Source organism: Portunus trituberculatus, chromosome 35 (genome assembly GCF_017591435.1).
Source record: "Portunus trituberculatus isolate SZX2019 chromosome 35, ASM1759143v1, whole genome shotgun sequence".
Taxonomy (NCBI): domain Eukaryota; kingdom Metazoa; phylum Arthropoda; class Malacostraca; order Decapoda; family Portunidae; genus Portunus; species Portunus trituberculatus.
In genome coordinates this window covers 17,479,100-17,502,683 of record NC_059289.1, presented here as the reverse complement: position 1 = coordinate 17,502,683, position 23,584 = coordinate 17,479,100, and the positions used below count along the sequence as shown (strand labels likewise).

The following is a 23,584-nucleotide window of genomic DNA, read 5'->3' as shown; positions in this document are numbered from 1 at the left end:
CAAAAGTCGCTGTAATACAAGTTATTAAAGAGAAAGATCTTGTGCAAGATACAGTAAATAAGAAAAAAAGTTCTGTGATTTTGAGAGAGAGAGAGAGAGAAAAAGAGAGAGAGAGAGAGAGAGAGAGAGAGAGAGAGAGAGAATTGGCCAAAACTATTATCAAACAAGTTCAAGACAGCCTATAAGAACTGGACCAAGAGGTGGAGGAAGTGATCAGGTTAGGAAGATACAGTGAAGGGGATAGAAGACCAATGAAAGTGAGAATGAGATCCCAAGTGGCAGTAGGAAATTATGGCTAGGAAAGGGAAGCTGGCAGATGATACTGAACACAAAGATATATGGATAAAAAGAGATATGAACATAAAGGAGAGGGAAAAGGAGAAAGTGCAAAGAAATGAAGCTAAGGAAAAAAAAATGAAAAAGAAAGATCGAGAAAAAGATTTTCTACTGGAAGGTTCTAGATATGAGACTAAAGAAGTGGTACCTACGGAAGAAAGAGGAGATTATGGAAGAAGCAAGAAATAAAGAGTGACATACTAATATAGATGGATTGTTATTTAGTATATTGGAGGTTAGGGATTATTTGAAAGAGAAAAAGCCGGATGTAATGTACATCGTTGAAACAAAACTAAGAGAGCAGATCCATGTTAACTTTAAAGAGGGATATAATAGCTGGAGGAGACACAGGAAGGATAAAGGGGAAGGAGTGCTAATAATATACATATGTGTGGAGGATTTGCAATATGGTGAGGACAAAGTGGAAGTAATTGGAGTAACAATCAAAACAGAGGAATTGAAGAAGAGAAAAATCATAGTTACATATGTACCACTTAAGGCAAATACATGTGGAAGTGAAAAACAAAGTTATGCAGAGAGGTGATTAAGTGCCTAGATAGCATGATAAGAAGAGATGGAAGAATACTTTTAGTTGGAGGCTTTAACTGTAAAAAAGTAAATTGGAAAGAGATGAAAGTAATGGATAATGCTGGACAGTGGAGCTAGGAAGTGTTAAAGTTGGCTACGGTTAATACAATGAATCAGTGGGTAGAAGAGTCCACAAAGTACAGGGGGAAGAAGAACCATTGTTTCTTGACCTAGTATTCACAAAGAAATCAGAGCCCCCTCCAATCACACAATACCTTAGTCCAATGGGAAGAAGTGATCATGGGACATTAGAGATGCAAATACAAGACTAGGATGGGATAAGTTACAAAGATGACTACAAAGGAGAGAGCAATTAAATCATGCAAGAGCAGATTTTGAAAAGTTAAGAATCTTTTTTGCTGATATTGAGTGGAGAAATATTATGTACAAAAAGACAATACAAGGGAAATATGAAATATTCTTAGAAATATAATGAAGAAGTAAAAAAATATGTACCTTTTTATAGAGTAAAGAAAACAATACACACTTGGTACAATACTAGATGCATAGGAGGTAAAAAGGGAAAAGATAAAGCTTGGAAGAAAATCATAAAATAGAGAAATGACAGTAACAGACGGCAATATAGGGATGCGAGAAATTAATATATGAGTAAGAAGAGAGGAAGAAAGAAACTGAGAAAGACGTGGTGAATAAAAGCAAAGACAAACCCAAACTTTTCTACAAGTTTATAAATGGCAAAACGAAGAACAAGGAAACAATAGAAAAATAATTAAAGGAAGGAAGACATACCAAGCAGAGAAAGAAATGTGTGAAATAATGAATGAGACCTTCAAAATGGTGTTCACTGCAGATGATGATTTCACAGAACCTAATAGGACATTGAATTGCCAAGGATTACAGGAAATCACAGTGCACAAGGAGGATATTGGAAGATTATTGGATAAGTTGGATGTCAGAAAAGCAAGCCAGATGGTGTATCAGGCTGGGTGTTAAAAGAATGTAAAGAGCAACTACTGGATCCAATTTGGGAAATAACTACAAATTCAATAAATGAAGGGAAAGTTCCACTAGAATGGAAGAGAGCCAACGTAATGCCGATATCTATAAGAAAGGCAACTGAACCACTAAACTACAGACCAGTGTCACTTACAAGTGTTTTGGGGAAGTTGTATGAAACACTTATCAAAGAAAAACGGGTTAAATATCTAGAAGAGAACAAGTCATATTGAACAGATAATTTGGGTTCAGGACAGGGCGGTCATGTGTATCATACTTATTAAGCTTCTACTCAAGAGAGTTATTGCAGGACTGGAGAACAGAGATGGTGGGGTGGACACAGTATATCTGGATATAAAAAAGGCTTTAGATGAAGTCCCTCATGGAAGACTACTTTGGAAACTAGACAACATAGGAGGACAGCGAGGAACTTTGCTAGAATGGACAAGAGATTACTTGAAGGATAGGGAAATAAGAACTGTGATAAAAGATACATACTCATCTTGGGGTAAAGTAACAAGCAAAGTGCCACAAGGGTCAGTGTTAGCCCCCATTATGTTTCAGATTTATGTAAACGACATTCACATTGGGGTAAACAGTTATATAAATTTATTTGCTGATGATACAAAGCTGCTATGAGTTATCAAACCAGGGAGGACTGTCTGCTGTTACAGGATTATATAAACAAAATCTATGAGTAGAGTAAGAAGTGGAAATTGGAGTTTAATGCCAAAAAATGTCACATAATGGAACTAGGAAAGAGCAAAAGAAGACCAGTATGGAACTATTTGATGGGAGAGGAACAAATAATGAAGGCTAAGGAGAAAAAGATCTGGGAGTGATTATACAGGAAAATATGAGCCCCAAAAAACACATAAGCAAGATATTTAGAATATCATATAAAATGTTGACTAATATAAGAATGGCATTTCATTACATGGACAAAGATATGATGAAAAAATAATCACAAGTATGATACGTCCAAAGCTGGAATAAGCAGCAGTGGTGTGATCTTCATGCTCTAAAAAGGATATAAGAAGATTAGAAAGGATACAGATGATTGCTACAAAGATGGTGCTGGAACTAAAGGACCTAACATATGAAGAACAACTGAAGGAAATGGAACTATCAACCTTACAAGATAGAAGAGAACATGGGGACCTAATAACAATGTACAAGATAGTCAATGGCATTGGAAAGATAGACAAGGAACACCTGGTGCTGGTGACAGAAAAAGATAAAAGGACAAGAGGACATGTAAAGAAGATCAGGATGAGGCAGTGTGTGAAAGATATTGGAAAATAGTTTTCCACACAGAACGGTGAAGTGGAATGCATTGAATAATGAAGTTGTTACAGCACATAATGTGCATAACTTTAAGGAAAAAATTAGACAGATGGAAACATGGAGACAGGACACTAAGAGACCCGCTCAAACCTTGTACAATACAACTAGGTAAATACACACACACACACACACACACACACACACACACACACACACACACACACACACACACACACACACACACACACACACTGTTTTGCAAGTTATCCTATTCCACTTTTATTTGTCACTCATGCATCTTAACTCCTATACTTTCAGATAATATTTACAAAATTATATGGACACACAAAAATAAAAAATTACAAGCTGCCACTGCCAATGTTACCTAAATGTCAAATCCAGTGCTTTGAAGACATCAGTACCAGTATCTTTGTTTTCTGCATCCAGCACCAGCTTACGTAGACTCTCATACATCACAGGATCAAAGAAGGCCAGGTCATGGAAGCGGATTGGTCGTCCAAGAATATACTTAAGGACATGACGGTTCAAGTAGATGGGGCACAATTCATTTTGTAGCAAACACAACCCAAGAAGTCTGTCAGGATAAAAAGAAATATATAAGTATTTTGAGAAAGAGAGAACTGAGAAAATGTTCTCCCAACCTCAATTAAAGACTGACACATAAATAAGACAGAGCAATCAAAAGTGCATGGTATGGAAATGTATTATTTCAGAGGGACATAAAGAAGGACAACAGGAAAATGACAGCAATGAGGCATAAGCACCTATACAATCACTTAATTATACTAACCTTCCAACGTTACGGAATGCATTAAGTCTTTCGAGGCCTGGGCGGCTTTGCCTTGGAGAGTAGAATCCCCTCTTGCCAGGCTGATAGAATAAAGGAGCACTGGCATCCTCAGGCTCTTCTCCACCTTCATCTGTATCTGAATCAAAGGAAAGAGTTTGCTATGCAATCTGAATTTATAAAACCTGCTTGAAAATTTTCCACCATTACACCTTTTAGTGCATAATTCACAAAAATTCTACTGTAAAGCAGGATGTGCTTCAACTTACCTTGATGTGAAGGGGAATATTCTGGTGTGTGATCTCGACCCTGGGCAAGTATCAAGTCCACTGCTTCATCCACTTTTTGGCGTAGTGCATCTTCACTGGCAGACAGCAGCAGCAGTTGTGCATGAGTCAACTCCAGCAACATTCCAGTGATCTTACTGGCTAATGACTAGAGAAAATGGGGAAAATAGGTAGTAAAGGTAGTTGCTGTCCCTAAAAAAAACAATGTGTTTCTTTGTCATTGCTAATATTTATGATCAATTGTGAAAAATAATTGTTAGAATACATAATATGCCTGAGGAAGTCTTCAAATACTCACTGGTCTCAGGTTCTGAACTTTAGGGAAGAGAGCCTCTCCCAGCTGCAGCACATTGGAAGGCAGGTGCTCATTGCTTGTTCCTTCCCCAGTCATGTAAAATGGCCGAGCATCAACAGAAAGAGTCTTTCGGGACTCTCTTCTCTGTAGTAATCGAGACGATGATGCTCCCTGACGGCGATCTCTGTCCCGTCCTTTGTACTGCCCATATAAGCTGTATCTTACCACAGATAAACCAACCTGATGAAGAGCATTTGCTAAATTCAATTAAAGAAAACTTGAACAATGCACATGTAGCAACAGTAATCTAAGATCAAACCTTCATTCAAAGGAATAAAGCTCGGAACAAAAATCTACGGTCAGAAATGTAACTTTTGTTTCAGTAATAATCCTGCACATGTCAGCTAATTGAGTCTAATAAAAAATTACTTAAAGAAAATATCAAATATCTCCATATATATATATATATATATATATATATATATATATATATATATATATATATATATATATATATATATATATATATATATATATATATATATATATATATATATATATATATATATATATATATATATATATATATATATATATATATATATATATATATATATATATATATATATATATATATATATATATATATATATATATATATATATATATATATATATATATATATATATATATATATATATATATATATATATATATATATATATATATATATATATATATATATATATATATATATATATATATATATATATATATATATATATATATATATATATATATATATATATATATATATATATATATATATATATATATATATATATATATATATATATACTACCTTTCACTAATTTGAATCTAATATTGAGACATGAAAAATCCAAAAAATATCTTATAAACTTGGTGTCATATACTTTCCCCTCAAGAATTCTAACTCAGAATAAAATAATACTCATAAAGGGTTATACTATTATTGAAAATTGAAACTCGTCAAAATAAAACTTGATTTACACTAACCATGTGTATATTCTGGAGTACCTTATGTATACATCCCTTACTCTTACCTGACAAGGCTCTAGATTAGGAAGCTTTTCACCAGAAAGGAGAGCTTCAGCAATTGCTGTGTAGAATGACCTGGCCACCCCTGACCCTTCCCCAGGCTCATCTCGGAATGTTACTTTGACACGATTCACAGCTAAGGGTGGGGAAGACTGTGTGCCTCGCCTGTGGTAGTTATTATATTGTGTGTTGAGCTCCTTGAATGTCTGAGCAATTAGCTGTCCTCTTTCACGGTCAATCTGGAGAGTGAGAATAAAAAAATTAATTAATAAAAAAATTTTAAAAATAAATAAACAAATAAACAAAATGAAATAAAATAAAATGGAGAAATGCAAAACAAAATTAGGTGTTCATTATTATTGTTCAATTATTCACTGCATATAGAAAATAATTATATGTGCAAAATTAAATAAAAACAAATTTTCACCTTTGTGAGATTCATGTCTCGTTGCTGGCAATTTCTCAGCTTCTCCATTTCTCTTCTAAACTTTGCCTCCTTTACAGGGAAGCCCCCTAGCTGGGCAATTATGGAGCCCGGCTCAGCACCAACATCATCAATAAACACTCTTCCAAACAACTCCAATGTCAGCCGCCAACGACCCAACAGCAAATCTTGAGTCACTCCATTTCTCAACAAAGTCGGCCTGAAAAGTTACAAATGATTAGTTTCAAAGATACATAACATAACTCAATGCAATGGCAAACTGTTTTCTTTTTATGTAAGGACAACAAAAATTATCAAAATAAAAGGCCCACTTAGATGCCAGTCACCCAGCAGATCCAAGAGAGTTACCCAAAAGAATGTGATAAATGTCTTCAAAACTCCCTCTTAAGTGAATTCAGGTCATAGGAAGATGAAAATACAGAAACAAGCAGGGAGTTCCAGAGTTTACCATCACAGTACAGGCAACCCCTGCTTAATTAACGAACTTTCACACAACGAAATTTAGCTACAACGAATGTTTCCTTTTACAACCATCTGGTCGTATAACGAACACCAAACTTGCTTTAACAAAATTTTATCCAGGTAATTTTTTCCAAGTTTGAAACCCCCGCCGTATCACACAAGCTGACAGGCTTTTGAATACACCAGTGCCTCTCGTGGACAAAACGTGCACCACTCACTCCCCTACCTCTCCCCGCTCTAAGTTCAAAACAAAAACACCAGCACCAGCTCGTCATCTCACGCTCAACATGCCATCGAAACGCCCTGCAACCAACCCTGCAATGTCGCCTAGTGTTGCTAAGAAGAAAAGGAAGTCTCTTACTCTCGAAGTGAAGCTGGATATTATTCACAGACATGAGAGAGGCCAGAAAACTAATAGCATTGCTCGCCACCATAGCTTGACTCCATCTACTGTCTCTACTATTTTCAAGTCAGCAGACTCTATTAAGAAGGCTGGTGAGACCGTATTTTCCTTGCAAGCTAAAAGAACCACCTGAACTCATGACTCTGCAATGGATAAAATGGAAAGCCTTGTGGAAATGTGGTACATAAGTTTTGTATGCGGTACAATGATGCGCCTTTTGTTTACATTCCACAGGTTGCCGGCTAGCGTCTTTCCCACTCCACTCTCCCTCCCTTCATAATTTTAAGATCATCAACATTATAAGTTACTTACATACATACATACATTACTGTACATTATAATGACTTTGTCTTAAATTAAACTGCTTTAATGTTTAACTTCATAATTTTTACTTTCATTAAACCTTTTACTGTGCTATGATGAACACTTGCTTTGTTTACTCTCAATGGAAGTTCAAGTCAGGAGTCAAACTTGTTATAACTGGTTTGCTTAACGAAAATTCGCACAATGAACGTTTTTTAGGAACATAACCCATTCATTAAGCGGGGGTTGCCTGAAATTAGAAATCTTTCATAATTCCAAACTAATAACATCAGGATACACTGCTCACTTCATTTGGTCATGTGTGGTATCAATGGTAACATTTGCTGACACATCATGAGGAGTGTGGACGCCCATTTCAGAGCCACGGCTGCTGCGGCCATCCAAGGGAACAACCAGCAGGTCTGTTCCACCCCGCCCACCGATGCAGCCAGAGGAGTAGGAAGTGGTGGAAGTGGAGGCCAGGTTTGGTGCCAGGGATGAAGATGTGCTTCCCTATCAGACAAAAGTTAAACATTTACCATCATAAAATAAAGATATAAATAAACTGAAAAATAAAGCAAAAATGATAGAGTAATAAAGACTAAAAACACCTCTTGTTTCCTACTAAAAAGAAAGAAAAAAAAAATCCATCCAAGGTCAACCATGATTTACCTCACGTTTCTAAATTGCATTAAGTAATATTTCATCTATTAACCTGTTTATTTAGCATAGGCATAATCTATTTTCTTTGATACTGTTGAATTATTTATAAGGTCAGAAGGAAAATCAGGGAACTGATATAAATATGAAGTTCCCTCAATGAACAATCATGAATAGTAGGAAAATGTAACAAAGTAGAAATAAAATAAATACACAAAAAACAATATTCAACAAGTCATCAGGAAGATCTAGTATACCAAATCAACTTGCAATACTTTTAATAACTTTATCATCAAATTTAGGACTTTCTTCATCATTCATCTTCCCCATACTATATAATACTACATGTTTAGTTCATTCTGCTTACCTCAGACTTGAATGCACTTGACACTGGTGATGATCCAACTCTCACAATGACACTTTTAACACTGGCTCTAGCTGGCGTAGATTCGGAGGAAAAGTGACCAGCAGCATTGTTGGTGTGGTCACTCATACCTTCAGCAAGACTACTTCCAGTTCGCCTTGGGGAAACAATAATTGGAGCTCTCTCTTGTGAAGTCTCTCCACTATCTTCACTCATATCTTCATCCTGAGGAAGAAATGGTAACAAAATCATATCTGATATATCAGACATCTATAATAGTCATATTGAAGAACATAATGACAACTTGTGAAAGGGTGGTGAAGGGATACACGGGTTGTGGATGAGTACTTTATTCCTGACTAGTTTCGCTGTTATAGCTTCTTCAGAGGAAATGATGGCTCACAGGCCAAGCTGTAGAGTTATATAGGATTCCGGAGTATCTCAGACAGTATCGGGTACGGCACGGCTATCGCTGATTGGTCCTTAAATAACGTGGGACTTTCTCTGCCTTCTGCTGCTACCTTGGCGGCTGCCTCCGCCCACACTACGTCGCCTGTTCTCTTGTTTAAATTCTCTTTGTTCAGGGTAATATATATGGCTTCCCATGCCTTCCTGTGTTATTTCGAGAGATTGTCCTTTAACATTTTTGCTTCACTCCACTTTGGTAAATGTTCTTTCTCATCAACATGATTCACTAAAGCGTCAGGCACCACAGAACAAGTAGCGCATTAGTGAATCATGTTGATGAGAAAGGACATTTACCAAAGTGGAGTGAAGCAAAAATGTTAAAGAACAATCTCTCAAAACAACACAGGAAGGCATGGGAAGCCATGTATATTACCCTGAACAAAGAGAATTTAAACAAGAGAACAGGCGATGTAGTGTGGGTGGAGGCAGCCGCCAAGGTAGCAGCAGAAGGCAGAGAAAGTCCCGTGTTCTTTAAGGACCAATCAGCGAGAGCCATGCCGTACCCGATACCGTCTGGGATCCTCTGGAATCCTATATAACTGTACAGCTTGGCCTGTGAGCCATCATTTCCTATGAAGAAGCTATAACAGCGAAACTAGTCAGGAATAAAGTACTCATCCACAGCCTGTGTATCCCTTCACCACCCTTTCACAATAATCATATTGTACATATCTTCATCCTGATGAACACATAGTAACAAAATCATATCTGATATATCAGACATCTATAATAATCATATTGTATTATAAACTGAACAGGTGAAGCATTAGTTATTAGTACCTTGATGTCTCTCATGTGTCCACTCGAATAAACAGAGAGGTCAGTTGGCTGGTGGTCCACAGTTCGCACAGATCCCAACATATGAGCATAAGACTGCGGAGGTGTGGGTGGATAGGGGCCAACCATGTGCAAGTTGTCCAGCACACCAAGACGAGATAGTGGAGTGTCCAATGGTGTTCTTGTTTCAGTCCCTGCAACACATAATGATTTGATACAAAAAAAAAAACACTAATTTAACTGCTATCATTGCAGATTGCAGCTCCCACACCTGTATTCATAACTCTATTCCTATTTCATATGGAGTGATCTTCAAACACATAGGGCATTTTTTTCCCCTTTTTTTCCCATTTGTATGTAGTCCTTTCCAAGAGATCAAAACTTAAGTATATCATCATTTCTACTACCTCCCATTTCATACTGCCTTCCTTACCAGGTATAATGTACTGTCCCTTCTACATCCTTTCACTCATTTCTACAATTCATACATTCATTTCACAGAATCTAGACAGCCCTTACCAGAACTGTGCGAGTGTGCTCGTGGAATGCCAAAAAGTTCTTCTCTGCGAGCATTGGGTTGAAGGAGATGAGGCTTGTCAGCCAGAGGCAGTGCTTCCTGCAGGCTGGTGCTGAAGACATCTGGGCCCAGAGATCCCAGACACAAAGTAGACTGGGATCTCTATAAAGACAAAGCAATATTACATTTCAGTACATCATCCTATTATATTACCTAGTTCTAGCACTCAAAGTAAAAATAATCAGTAATTCAGATCTAATATAATTAGTGAAAGTTGGCACTCAAACTATCTACAACAATGCTTCATCCAATTCAGTGCAAACATGATTTGTACTAAAGTTACCCTTGAAAAAGAAAATGACATGCCTTACCTGAAAGAAGGTGTGTTTCCTTCCTCTTGAATTGGAAAGGTTTGAGTCTTCATCAGTTGACTCACTGTCCCCAGCTGATGGAGTGATGGAAGGGAGATCATCCATGTCATCTTCATTTTCATTTTCATCCCGCTCCCAAGAAAAGCCAGTACACTCTGCTCCACCAGAATCTATGTGGGCACTGCTGTCACTCTCACAGCAGCGAAGGTAACTGATGAGTGCATCGAAGACATATGCTATATGTTTCAGTGAGCCAACATCTATGTCTGGTAATGTATCACAATGTTCATTCTTATGTGCTCTAAGGAGGGACACAACATATGACAGCGTATCCCTTCTGGCATTTTGGGGGTCTGCAGTACTGGTCACAGCACGGGCACCCCTCCTGGCACTCTGGTATCTGGACAAGGGTCCCGTAAGAGGGTCTCTGATGAAGAGTCCTGTCCTGCCGGCACTTCGCTCCCGGGGCCGAGATGCTGGAATCCCTGCAGGGGCTGATGTAGATGTGGATGTGCTTCCTCCACCACTGCCTTCAATCAGCTGGTTCAACTCACGGCCAAATCTGTAAGCAAAATCACAGTTTTAATTGAAACATGAAAATAAAGATCCCAAATAACATCAAAGCATTACATGTCTATCAGAAGACAAGTAATTCCTAACCAATCTAGCACCCGATGATATCCATTCTAGAAATACCACTGAAAAACTCACCTCAGTTGAGACTCTGTTGAGTCCATCAGACTTAGTAACCAGTCCCATGTCGGCTGGAGGCGTGCATCCACCTGCTTGAGCAGAGCCGATATGATGGTGGGCGTCAAGCAGATCTGATTGGCAGTGGTGCTGCTTCCACTGCTGCCAGGAATGCTGCTTGCCCCTGCTCCTCCTCCTGGTGTTCTAGAGGTCAAGACTCCATCTCTTACTAAATCACAAGCTAGACTTAAGAGTGAACTCATTTGCCTAACAACAATGGTAAAAGCTCTGGCCAGAGTGTTGTTTGTGGTGGCCAAGCTGACTGGTTCATGGGAAGAAGGAGTCACAGAGGAGCTGGATGTTGGACCATGCCTGAGTGATGTTGGATCAATATATATCAGACCACTTGATGTTGTACTTGAGGAGCCTGTTGCTGCTGGTCCTCCGGTGGTTCCTCCTGAACGTGAACTGGTATCCCTTGGATTTCTAACCGCCCACTGGAGATTGTGGGGAGCAATGTTACGTGCTGTGGAAGAGGTGTTTCCTCTCCTCTCCAGCTGTTCATCAGATAATAGTTCTGCAGAGTCAAATTCATCAGTTTCAGCTGCTTCACTCTCATCGTCCTCATCTTCCCCGGGCGATGATTCCCCAGAGTCATCTTCACCATCACTGCCAGCTGTCGCACCAGTCTGAACTGACCTCTGTGCAGAAGTGTTATCTACAGCAGATTGGTTGTCATCACTGTCACTGTCAGATTCTGCTAAAAGATCCAGTTCCATGTCTGATTCTCCCCCTTCCACTTCAGCAACACCATCACCTTCTTGTTCAGAACGCTCATTTGCATCATCTCTTTCACTGCCACCTTCATTATCATGATCATCAACTTGAGGAGGGAGGATGTGGTCAGGTCGAGTCCTTCGTGACCTCGACGCAGGTGCTGGTCCAGGTCGTGACATGCTAGGTGCCACCTCCTCTTCACCTCCCTCTTCTACTTCCTCCCCAGGTGCACCACTCATGCTAACACTTCCACCTCTGCTACTGCTGGTCGAGGTGGATGGCTGCTCCATGCTACCTCCCCCAAAGCGATGGTGATATCTTTGCAGTGGTTCCACTTCAAACATCTCCTGTTCAGATGAATATAAGTATTCTTGAACATGCAAAGCAATATTCATCAGTGAACAACATGACATCAAAATGAAGCCAAAATGAGTTGATGATCCCTTAAGGTATCATCACCTCATCATTTTCATGCATTTTATTTCAAGTCAAACCTCAGGCCTTCATTTATCTATTGTGGTGTCACCACCCACACAAATTGGAAGAGGATATTTTGGATTTTGGTCTCCTGATGAGGTGAAATAGATAACCAAGAAATACTAACCTTACAGCCATGATTTGCATCCACATGGGTAGAGGTGAGAGGGAAAGGAGCAGTTGGCTTGACATAGTTGAGGCGCACAGGAAGCATGAGAGCATCAGCAGCATCACAGAGTTCCGTCACTGCCACAGGGATCAGTGACTCAAACACCTGGAAATACACGTACCAATCGGCACAATGATCTCCGGTCAATCTAAATGCAGAAGTTTTGAGAATCTTAGACATATTCTACTAGGTTTTAAGAAACTTGTACACAAGATACTTTCAAGACACAAGTAACTTAATACAGGTAACTCAATTTACGCGTGTTTTACTTATGCGTTTTTGTTATAACGCGACTGAAAAAATATTATAATTAATCTAATTTGCGTGATCGGTTTACTTATACGCGATTTGGCCCAACTGCATTTTCAAACTGAGAGCCAGACGCAATTTCAAACTGCGCGCCAGAGAGTTCTGCGGCTGGCTGATAGTGGGAGTTCCGTTCTTCTTGTGCCTCATTTGCAGTCTGCCAGCACTGAGTACAGACGGAATCTCTTCAATCTGCCTATAATTCACTAAGATGGCCCCAAAATGTCTTTCATCTTCTTCTGCATGTGGGGTTATTTTTGATATGTGGATTTTTGATAAAGTGATAAAGCTCAGAGGAAGATGGTGACCGACTGTGGTGTGAGTAGTGAAGGCAGTGACACAGTGAGTGTTGTGTTTACGTATTCTTTGTTTTGTTGTTCTCTCATATTAATTTTTGCTTTCTCTTATTATTTCTTGCTTTTCCCTTTACTTTAAATACAATTCTAGTACAGTAATACTCTGCTTAATTCTAGTACAGTAATACTCTGCTTAATGAACGTTCATCTAACTAATTTCCGGTTTAACGTACTATATAAAGTTAGACCAAAAAGTCCGCAGAACGTACAACCACATCTGTTTTAGCGAATTTTGTGGGTTTGAATTTGTCGGGTGAGGGACAGAACGTGGCAGCTTCGCTCTGATTGTCTGGCTCCCCGCCTGTCTCTAGCACTCCTGGAACTGGATCCAAGATTCTTTAACAACCTCAGAGCAACCTCCTGCTGTGAAATGGCTTCCATGAACGCTTGGAGGGACGGTGACGAGGTTGCTCTGAGGTTGGTGGAAACACCACCTCTGGAGGTGGTGTTACTGTCTTATATATGCATATATGTTCACAAAACAACATTTCTATTAGCTTTTTATAAACCTTGCCCCCAAGAAAGGATTGTTTTGTATTGCATAAAGTGAAATCTTACATGGAATACCAAAAAAATAAAGCAGAGATGATGAGATTGGCCACAGACGGCGGAGACTCCAGCAACTTGTCCGCTTCTTCTTCTTCTTGTGACCTTTTTAGCTTGGCGTGTTGTCTTTCACCACGATATTAAATTTGTTTCCACTCCTTTATTGCCTCCTATAATGGATATCATATCTTAGTATTCTTATACGCTCATGCCATGAGGATAACCTGGACTCCGTGGTAGTGAGTGATAGTGAATTACTAATGAAATACCGCGGTATTTTATTAGTAATTCATTATCACTCACTGCCACGGGGTCCAGGTTATCCTCATGGCATGAGCGAACAGTGCTTACTCCAATTTTGCGAGAAATGGGACGGCATTGTGAGTCGCAAATTTGGAAATCGCAAAATTGGAAGTATTATTCCTATGGGAAAAATTTAATATGGCGGACCCCTCATCCATGGTCGCCTAATTTTTCAATATTTTCCTAATATTTTGCCCATATTTATATCACATATATATTGACCCAGGTATCTTTCCATATGAATGATCACAGTGTTTGTACAATGGCTACGAGAATAAAAAATCTGTCCACCATAGGTTTTTACAGCTTTTTCAATTTTCTTACTGTTTTTAAACACCATTCTCACAGTTAATTCTCCCACACCAAACTCTCTGGAAATATCACAGTTCCTTTTTCCATCTCTTTTCATCTTAATTATCTTCATCTTCTGCTCCAAAGTTAGCCTAATGTTTTTCTTGGTTGGTGGCGCCATGTCGCACAAAGTCGAGCACAAGGCTTCCTCCAAATTTGCAGAGAGAACTCCGTGGAGGTGTACGTAAACAAATGGAAGGCAGGAGGGAGTGGGGCAGTGTTGCCAGATGAGCTTCGTTGAATTACCGCCAAATTTTTATGAAAACTAGCCAAAAACCACCAAACAATGATAAATATAATATAAATATGATAATAATTTAGTATAATATGATAAATATGAATAAATTAATAAAATATTGCCTATATAATACAGTAATATATAATTTGTGGGAATGCTCTCTCTCCCGCCACCACTCGCAATACCGGGAGAAAGGAGCAAGATGAGGAACTTTTAAATATGGCAATTTTTGGTCCTTGGTCGCAAAATTGGCGTATCGCAAAATTTGAACTCGCAAAATTGGAGTAAGCACTGTATACGGATACTAAGATATGATATCCATTATAGCAGGCAATAGAGGAGTGAAAACAAATTTAACCCTTATGTTCCGGCAATTGTATATCAACGATTGCATCAGTGCGTCTGTAGCGACGCGATCATTCCCGTAATCAAGAATTTTCGCACCTCATGTTTGAGCTCCACGCGCGGTTTCTCGAGTCAGATGGCGAGTGGAAATATCTGGCTTCTTTTTCCACCCGTAGTGTTGCCACTAGCTCTGTATATTTAGGGGTAACGAAGCTATTCTCTCATTTTGAGGGCGACACTTGGCAACCCCAGCGACCTGCCGTGTCGAAAGCACCCTGATAAGAGCGAAGGGACGTCTCAGTTTATAGCTCACTATGGAACAAGACAGATAATTTTTATTCAGCAGTGCTTCTGAGCCTGACTACAGTGACAGTGATTATGAAGGAAGAAACTAAAGAAAGTGAAGACAGCAGTAGTGAAGACTCGGAAAATGATTCAAAGGATCCACCTGTTATCTCAGAACAGAGAGAAGACAGAGATAGTGGTGATGGAGAACAGACTCCAAACATCGTATTGAGAACCCAGAGTGGCTCACGGAGACGCAGGTGTGCCTGGGCTTTATGTTCATGTGGCCCCGTCTCCATATCTACACTTATCCATTTTTTCTTTAAAACTATGTACACTCTTTGCTGACACCATTTCCTCACTCAAACTGTTCCATATCTCAACACATCTTTGCGGGAAACAAAATTTCTTAATATCTCTCAGACATCTTCCCTTCCTCAGCTTTTTACTATGCAATCTTGTGCTTCTGATGTCATATTCTTCTCTCAGGATTAGTTTCTCATTATCCACTTGATCCATTCCATTAATCAATTTATAAACTTGTATCAGATCCCCTCTCTCTTTTCTCTGTTCCAGGGTTGGTAGATCCATTGCTTTTAGTCTCTCCTCATATGTCATCCCTTTAAATTCTGGAACCATTCTTGTAGCCATTTTTTGCAGTCTCTCCAATTTCCTTATGTGTTTCTTTTTATGGGGGATCCACACAACTCCTGCATATTCCAATCTGGGTCTTATTTTAGTACATATCAATTTCTTCGTCATTTCTTTGTCCATATAGTGAAATGCTAATCCAATATTCCTTAGCAAATTATATGTCTCTCTGAAAATTCTATCAATATGGCTTACCGGTTGATTGTTTTCTTCCATTGTCACTCCTAAGTCCTTTTCCTTTTTTCCTTTTTCTAGTTCTACTCCATCTCCCATCTTATAGATTACCACTGGTCGTCTTTCACTTTTTCCCATTTCCAAGACATGGCTTATGTCCACATTGAATTCCATCTCCAATTTTTTACTCCATTTCCAGATCTTGTTTAAGTCTTCCTGTAGTATTTCACAATCCTCATTTTGTTTAATGACTCTGCACAGTTTTGCATCGTCCGCAAACAAATTTATGTAGCTGTTCACTCCCTCTGGCATGTCGTTTATGTATACGAGAAAAGTATTGGCCCCAATACTGACCCCAGTGGCACTCCGCTGTCTACTGTTCTCCACTTGGACTTCATATCTTTAATTATCGTCCTTATTTCTCTCCCCTTCAAATAATTTTTCATCCATCTCAATGTGCTTCCTTTTAAGCTACCCTTCTCCTCTAACTTCCATAGTAATCTTTCTGTGGCACTTTATCAAACGCCTTTTTTAAATCTAAATAAATACAGTCAATCCATCCCTCTCTCTCTTGTACTTTATCAACTATTCTAGAGTAGAAACTCAATAAATTTGTTACACATGACCGACCTTTTCTAAAACCAAATTGGCTATTTGATAACAATTTGTCGTCTTCAAGAAACTCAATCCATTGCTTCTTTATTACTCTTTCACACATCTTGCACATTACACTAGTTAGTGATACCGGTCTGTAATTTAAAGGTTCTTCCTTCCTTCCGCTCTTATATATGGGAACCACCTCAGCTCTTTTCCACTCCACTGGCACTGTTCCATTTTCTATTGAGCATTTTATGATGTTGTATATAGGACTTGCTAGTTCTTCCCTACATTTTTTCAGTATTCTGCCTGAGACTTCATCCGGTCCCATTGCCTTTTCCTCATCTAGTTCCGTCATCAACTTTTTTTTTTTCAAGCTTGGTTACTTTAATCTCTTTCATATGGACAGTCTCTTTATTACCCTGTGGTCTTTCAAATTTGGATTCCTTAGTAAAGACCTCCTGAAATTTACTATTTAACAGTTCTGCCATACTTTTTGGGTCTTCCACCATTTCGTTCTCTCCTTTTAACCTTTCTATTGTTTCTCTTTTGTCTTATTTTTCCATTTATGAATCTGTAGAACAATTTTGGTTGTTCCTTACATTTTTCGACAATGTCCTTTTCATAGTTCCTTTCTTCTTCCTTTCTCACCTTAGCATATTCATTTCTTGCTGTTTTGAAGTTTTCCTTATTTTCTGGATTTCTGTTTCTTCTCCACTTTTTCCATGCTCCATCTCGTTTCTCCTTTTCCCTAGCACACCTTGCTTAAATTAAACCAATCTTTCTTTCCTTCTTCTTTAGGTCTATATTTCGGGACATATTCCTTGAATCCTGTTTTGTATATTTCCAAAAATAAGTTATATTTCTCTTGAACCGTTAATGAGTTTTCCATCTCCTCCCAGTTTATGTTTTTAAAATAGCTCTTGAGGTTCTCAATATCAGCCTTTCTGTAATTTAATCGGTCTCCTTTGTATGATTCATCTCTATCTTCCTTTCCTTCTTCTATATCCATTTCTAATATTATATGGTCACTCTTTCCCAATGGGCACTTATATCTTATGTCATCGTTATTTGTATATCCCTTGTAAAAACTAGGTCCAATCTCGCTGGCTCATCGTTTCCTCTCAATCTTGTGTTTTCCTTTACTCTTTGGACCATCAAATTATCTATCATTAGGTTCAGGAATCTATCTCCCCAGGCTTCTTCCCCCATACCACTTTCATAATTTTCCCAGTCCACCTCCTTACAGTTGAAATCTCCTACTACTATCACTTTTCTCCTTTCTTTAATGATTCTTGTAAGACTCCTTATTGTGTCATTTATCATGTCTTTATCTTCCTGATTAGTCCATGAATTTGTTTTTGGTGGCACATATGTTCCAATGATTGTTAACTCCTTTTTACAAATATGTATCAATGTACAGTATTTCTGATTTTCCTTCCCCAAACTCCACTTGATTTACCACTATCTCCTTCCTTAACATCATCATGACTACTCCTCCTCCTTTACCCACTCAATCTCTCCTCCATATATTATACTTTATATCTATGTCTATTTTTATTGCCTCATTTAACTTTGTTTCCACCAGGCATACAATATCTGGTTCTTTCTTTATGTAATCTCTTAATTCTAATTTACTAGATAAAATCCCATCTATGTTTGTATACATCATTTTTAATCTCTTGTTCTTATCATTTTTAGTTAAACTTGTTCCATTTTTTTCTCTTCCTTCTCTTTTATATACCATTTCCTTATCCTATCTCCTAGAATTCTACAAAAAAAATGCCTCCTTCTCCTCCTCTGACTTTTCGTTATATTTTTCTCTTGCTTCTGCCACCAGTTCGGTGTGTCTCTTCCTTTCCTCTTCGTTTCTATTTTTCTTTATATATATATATATATATATATATATATATATATATATATATATATATATATATATATATATATATATATTTGCAACCTTCTATTTCTCTGAGTTTTGTTTTTCTATATAGTACTTCTTCTGTTGCTGCTTGTGATTTTAGTAATATCTTAATTGGTCTCACTGTTCCTTCTTGATATGGTCCCATTCTATGGATTTCTTCTACTTCCTCTTCTAAGTTCTGTCTATCCTCGTCATTTAGATGTTTTAGTAGGTCTTTTACTGATTTCATTTCGTCCTTTTCCCTTCTTGGTCTCTATTTAATATCTTTTTCTTTCAGTCCAAAAATAATTACACTTTTTTTTCCACAATTTCTCTTACTAAATTTTCTTTTTTCTTCAGGACTCCTATCATTTTGTTTGTCATATTTTCATCTCTTTCTTTTAATTGTTCTTGAAATACTTCTTGAAATGATTCCTTGTCTTTCTTATCTTGGATTCTCCATGCCTGTACTTCTTTTCTTAATCACGTCTTGTACTCTTTCTTCTTCTTTGTTAACTAGATCTTTCAGCTTCTCTTTTTCTTTCTTGGCTTTACCGAGTCCTTCTTCCATCAATTTCTTGTAGTTAGCTACATCAACTTTTAATTCTTCATTTTCTGTTCTTAGCCTCATTTCGTTTTCTTCCACTCTTTTTATCCTTTCTTTCAATTTCTGGAGCTCTTTATCCTGTTGTTCATTCTCTTTCATTCCCATACTCTCCTTTATCAATTTATCTAATTTACGTTCGATAGTCAACACTCTATCAAATAGTGAAGTATGCGCCGTATCAAAGCCTTCGAATGCTCTTTCTCCCTCACCAACATAGTCATCATCAGCTTTCATTCTTTCCCGTGTCTCATACCTGCATTTAGATGGAATCTCTTTCTCACTCATGATTTAGTAATGCAGTATTCATGAAAAAAATGAGTCCACACTAATCGCCCAGGCCACTGCAAACCCAAACAAAGGTAGTGAAGATCAGTTCATTCTCGGAAGCGATGGTATTGCGTCCTTCCTCGACCGCGTCTCTCATGTATTTACCTAGTTTACCTAGTTGTAGTTTCACAGGGCCTGGGCTTTATGCTCGTGTGGCCCCGTCTCCATATCTACACTTATCCAATCTTACTTTAAAAGTATGCACACTCGTTGCAGACACTACTTTTTCATTTAAACTGTTCCACGTCTCAATACATCTTTGCAGGAAACTATATTTTTTAACATCTCTCAGACATCTTCCTTTTCTCAGCTTTTTACTATGCGATCTTGTGCTTCGGACATCATATTCTTCTCTCAGGATCAGTTTCTCATTATGCACTTGGTCCATTCCGTTGACCAATTTATAAACTTGTATCAGATCTCCTCTCTCCCTTCTTTGTTCCATGGTTGGTAGATCTATAGCCTTTAGTCTCTCCTCATATGTCATCCCTTCAAATTCTGGAACCATTCTTGTAGTCACTTTTTATAGTCTCTCCAGCTTCCTTATGTGTTTCTTTTTATGAGGGGTCCACACTACTCCTGCATATTCCAATCTGGGTCTTATTATAGTACTTATCAATTTCTTCATCATTTCTTTGTCCATGTAGTGAAATGCTACTCCAATATTCCTTAGCAAATTATATGTTTCTCAAAAAATTCTATCAATATGGCTTACTGGTTGATTGTTTTCTTCCATCGTCACTCATAAGTCCTTTTCCTTTTTTTACTTTCTCCAGTTCTACTCCATCTCCCATCTTATAGATTCCCACGGGTCGTCTTTCACTCTTTCCCATTTCCATGACATGGCTTTTGTTCACATTGAATTCCATTTCCCACTTTTTACTCCATTCCCAGATCTTATTTAGGTCTTCTTGCAGTATTTCACAATCCTCTTTTTGCTTTATAACTCTGCACAGTTTTGTATCATCTGCAAACAGATTTATGTAGCTGTTCAAACCTTCTGGCATGTCGTTAATATAAATGACGAAAAGTATTGGTGCCAATACTGACCCCTGTGGCACTCCGCTTTCTACTGCTCTCCACTTGGACTTCATATCTTTAACTACCATCCTTATTTCTCTCCCCCTCAAATAATTTTCTATCCATCTCAATGTGCTCCTCTAACTTCCATAGTAATCTTGCACGTGGCACTTTGTCAAACGCCTTTTTTAAATCCAAATAAATACAGTCAACCCATCCCTCTCTCTCTCGTACTCTATCAACTATTCTAGAATAGAAACTCGATCCATTGTTTCTTTATCATTCTTTCACACATCTTGCATATTACACTAGTTAGTGATACCAGTCTGTAATTTAAAGGTTCTTCCTTCCTTCCGCTCTTGTATAAGGGAACCGCCTCAGCTCTTTTCCATTCTACTGGTACTGTTCCATTTTCTATTGACCATTTTATGATGTATATGGAACTTGCTAGTTCTTCCCTACATTCTTTCAGTATTCTGCCTAAGACTTCATCTGGTCCCATTGCCTTCTCTTCATCCAGTTCCTTCATTAACTCTTTTATTTCAAGCGTGGTTACTTCAATCTCTTTCATATAGACTGTTTCTCTATTACCCTGTGGCCTTTTAAATTTGGATTCCTTAGTAAAGACCTCCTGGAATTTATTATTTAATAGTTCTGCCATACTTTTTGGGTCTTCCACCATCCCGTTCTCTCCCTCTAATCTTTCTATTGTTTCTTTTTGCCTAATTTTTCCATTTATGAATCTGTAGAACAATTTTGGTTGCTCCATACACTTTTCAACAATGTCCTTTTCAAAGTTCTTTTCCTCTTCCTTCCTCACCTTAACATATTCATTTCTCGCTGCCTTGAAGTTTTCCTTATTTGCTGGATTTCTATTTCTCCTCCACTTTTTCCATGCTCCATCTCTTTTCTCCTTTGCCCTAGCACACCTTGCATTAAACCAATATTTCTTTCCTTCTTTAAGGTCTATATTTTGGGACATATTCCCTAACTCCTGTTTTGTATATTTCCAAAAATAAGTTATACTTCTCTTGCATCGTCTCTGAGTTTTCCATCTCCTCCCAGTTTACGTTTTCAAAATAGTTCTTGAGATTCTCAATATCAGCCTTTCTGTAATTTAATCGGTCTCCTTTGTATGAATCATCTCTATCTTCCTTTCCCTCTTCTATGTACATTTCTAATATTACATGGTCACTCTTTCCCAATGGGCACTTATATCTTATATCATCATTCATTTGTATACTCCTTGTAAAACTAGGTCCAATCTCGCCGGCTCGTCGTTTCCTCTGAATCTTGTGCATTCCTTTACTCTCTGGTCCATCATATTGTCTATCATTAGGTTCAAGAATCTTTCTCCCCAGGTTTCTTCCCCCATACAACTTTCATAATTTTCCCAGTCCACTTCTTTACAGTTGAAATCTCCTATTAATATCACATTTTTCCTTTCTTTAACGATTCTCGTTAGACTCCTTATTGTGTCATCTATCATGTCTTTATATTCTTGATTGGTCCATGAATTTGTTTTTGGTGGCACATATGTTACAATGATTGTTAACTCTTTTTTATTAATATGCATCTTAATATACAATACTTCTGCTTTTCCTTCCCCACATTCCACTTGGTTTATCACTATCTCCTTCCTTAACATTATCATGACTCCTCCTTTACCCACTCTGTCTTTTCTCCATACATTATACCTATTATCCAAGTCTATTTTGATTGCCTCATTTAGTTTTGTTTCAGCCAGGCATACAATATCTGGATTTTCTTTATTTATGTAATCTCTTAATTCTAATTTACTTGATAAAAGACCGTCTATGTTCGTATACATAATTTTTAGTCTCTTGCCTTTATCATTTTTAGTTAAACTTGTTCCACTTTTTTCTCTTCCTTCTCATTTATATACCATTTTCTTATCCTGTCTCCTAGAATTCTCCAAAAAATGCCTTTTTTTTCCTCTTCTGACCTTTCATTATTTTTTTCCCTTTCTGCTGCCTCCAGTTCATTGTATCTCTTCCTTTCTTCCTCATTTCTATTTTTCTTTATATAGATATCCTTGCAGCCTTCTGTTTCTCTAAGTTTGGTTGTTCTATATATTTCTTCTGTTGCTGCTTGTGATTTTAGTAGTATTTTAATTGGTCTCATTTTTCCTTCTTGATATAGTCCCATTCTGTTTATTTCTTCTCCTTCCTCTTCCAAGTTCTGCCTATCTTCGTCATTTAGATTCTTCAGTAGGTCCTTGACTGATTTCATTTCTTCTTTTTCTCTTCTTGGTCTATATTTTATATATTTTTCTTTTTTTCTGCAATTTCTCTAACTAGATTTTCTTTTGTCTTGAGGACTCCTATCAGAGAGAGAGAATGATACCTACATGTTATTTGCTTGAAACTTGATATGAAAAGAAAATAAGATCTCTCTCTCTCTCATTGGAAGTGTACAATTTCTCTTCCAAGATGAGAGAGAGAGAGAGAGAGAGAGAGAGAGAGAGAGAGAGAGAGAGAGAGAGAGAGAGAGAGAGAGAGAGAGAGAGAGAGAGAGAGAGAGAGAGAGAGAGAGAGAGAGAGAGAGTGTGTGTGTGTGTGTGTGTTTCCATGGTGTCATCGCTCACCGAGCTGTTTCAGCTTGACGGATCACACAGCGGGCGGAGGAATCCTTGATAAGGCAATAACTAAACTTTCAGAGGTCACATCGAGCTAGAAAGTACATCATTGTATTCAGAATAACAAAGAGAAAATAATTATTAGTATTCAAACAGTCTTCTGACAATTTCTAGGTTTACCATTTTTACTCGTCATGGGATATTGGAAAATAGTTTAATCACCAGAACATAAGGGTTAATATCGTGGTGAAAGACAACACGCCAAGCTAAAAAGGTCACAAGAAGAAAAAGCGGCCAAGTCGCTGGAGTCTCCGCCGTCTGTGGCCAATCTCATCATCTCTGCTTTATTTTTTGGCATTTCATGTAAGATTTCACTTTATGCATTACAAAACAATCCTTTCTTAGGGGCAAGGCTTGTAAAATGCTAATAGAAACATATATATATATATATATAT

At 37.8% G+C, this 23,584-nt stretch overlaps 1 protein-coding gene across 2 annotated transcripts in view; it reads right to left on the bottom strand.

Annotated features, from left to right (window-relative positions):
• Positions 1-23,584, bottom strand: part of LOC123513225 (E3 ubiquitin-protein ligase hyd-like) — a 51,024-nt gene that overhangs the window by 6,333 nt on the left and 21,107 nt on the right. For both annotated transcript variants that reach the window (XM_045270294.1, XM_045270293.1), the window contains exons 20-32: positions 12,480-12,626; positions 11,120-12,222; positions 10,409-10,970; positions 10,040-10,199; positions 9,524-9,714; positions 8,279-8,500; positions 7,559-7,764; positions 6,066-6,282; positions 5,644-5,877; positions 4,562-4,798; positions 4,246-4,411; positions 3,980-4,115; positions 3,554-3,763 (exon numbers count right to left, since the gene is read on the bottom strand). In XM_045270294.1, the coding sequence (XP_045126229.1) occupies positions 3,554-3,763; positions 3,980-4,115; positions 4,246-4,411; positions 4,562-4,798; positions 5,644-5,877; positions 6,066-6,282; positions 7,559-7,764; positions 8,279-8,500; positions 9,524-9,714; positions 10,040-10,199; positions 10,409-10,970; positions 11,120-12,222; positions 12,480-12,626 (3,791 nt within the window). The remainder of the gene's footprint in view (positions 1-3,553; positions 3,764-3,979; positions 4,116-4,245; positions 4,412-4,561; positions 4,799-5,643; positions 5,878-6,065; positions 6,283-7,558; positions 7,765-8,278; positions 8,501-9,523; positions 9,715-10,039; positions 10,200-10,408; positions 10,971-11,119; positions 12,223-12,479; positions 12,627-23,584) is intronic.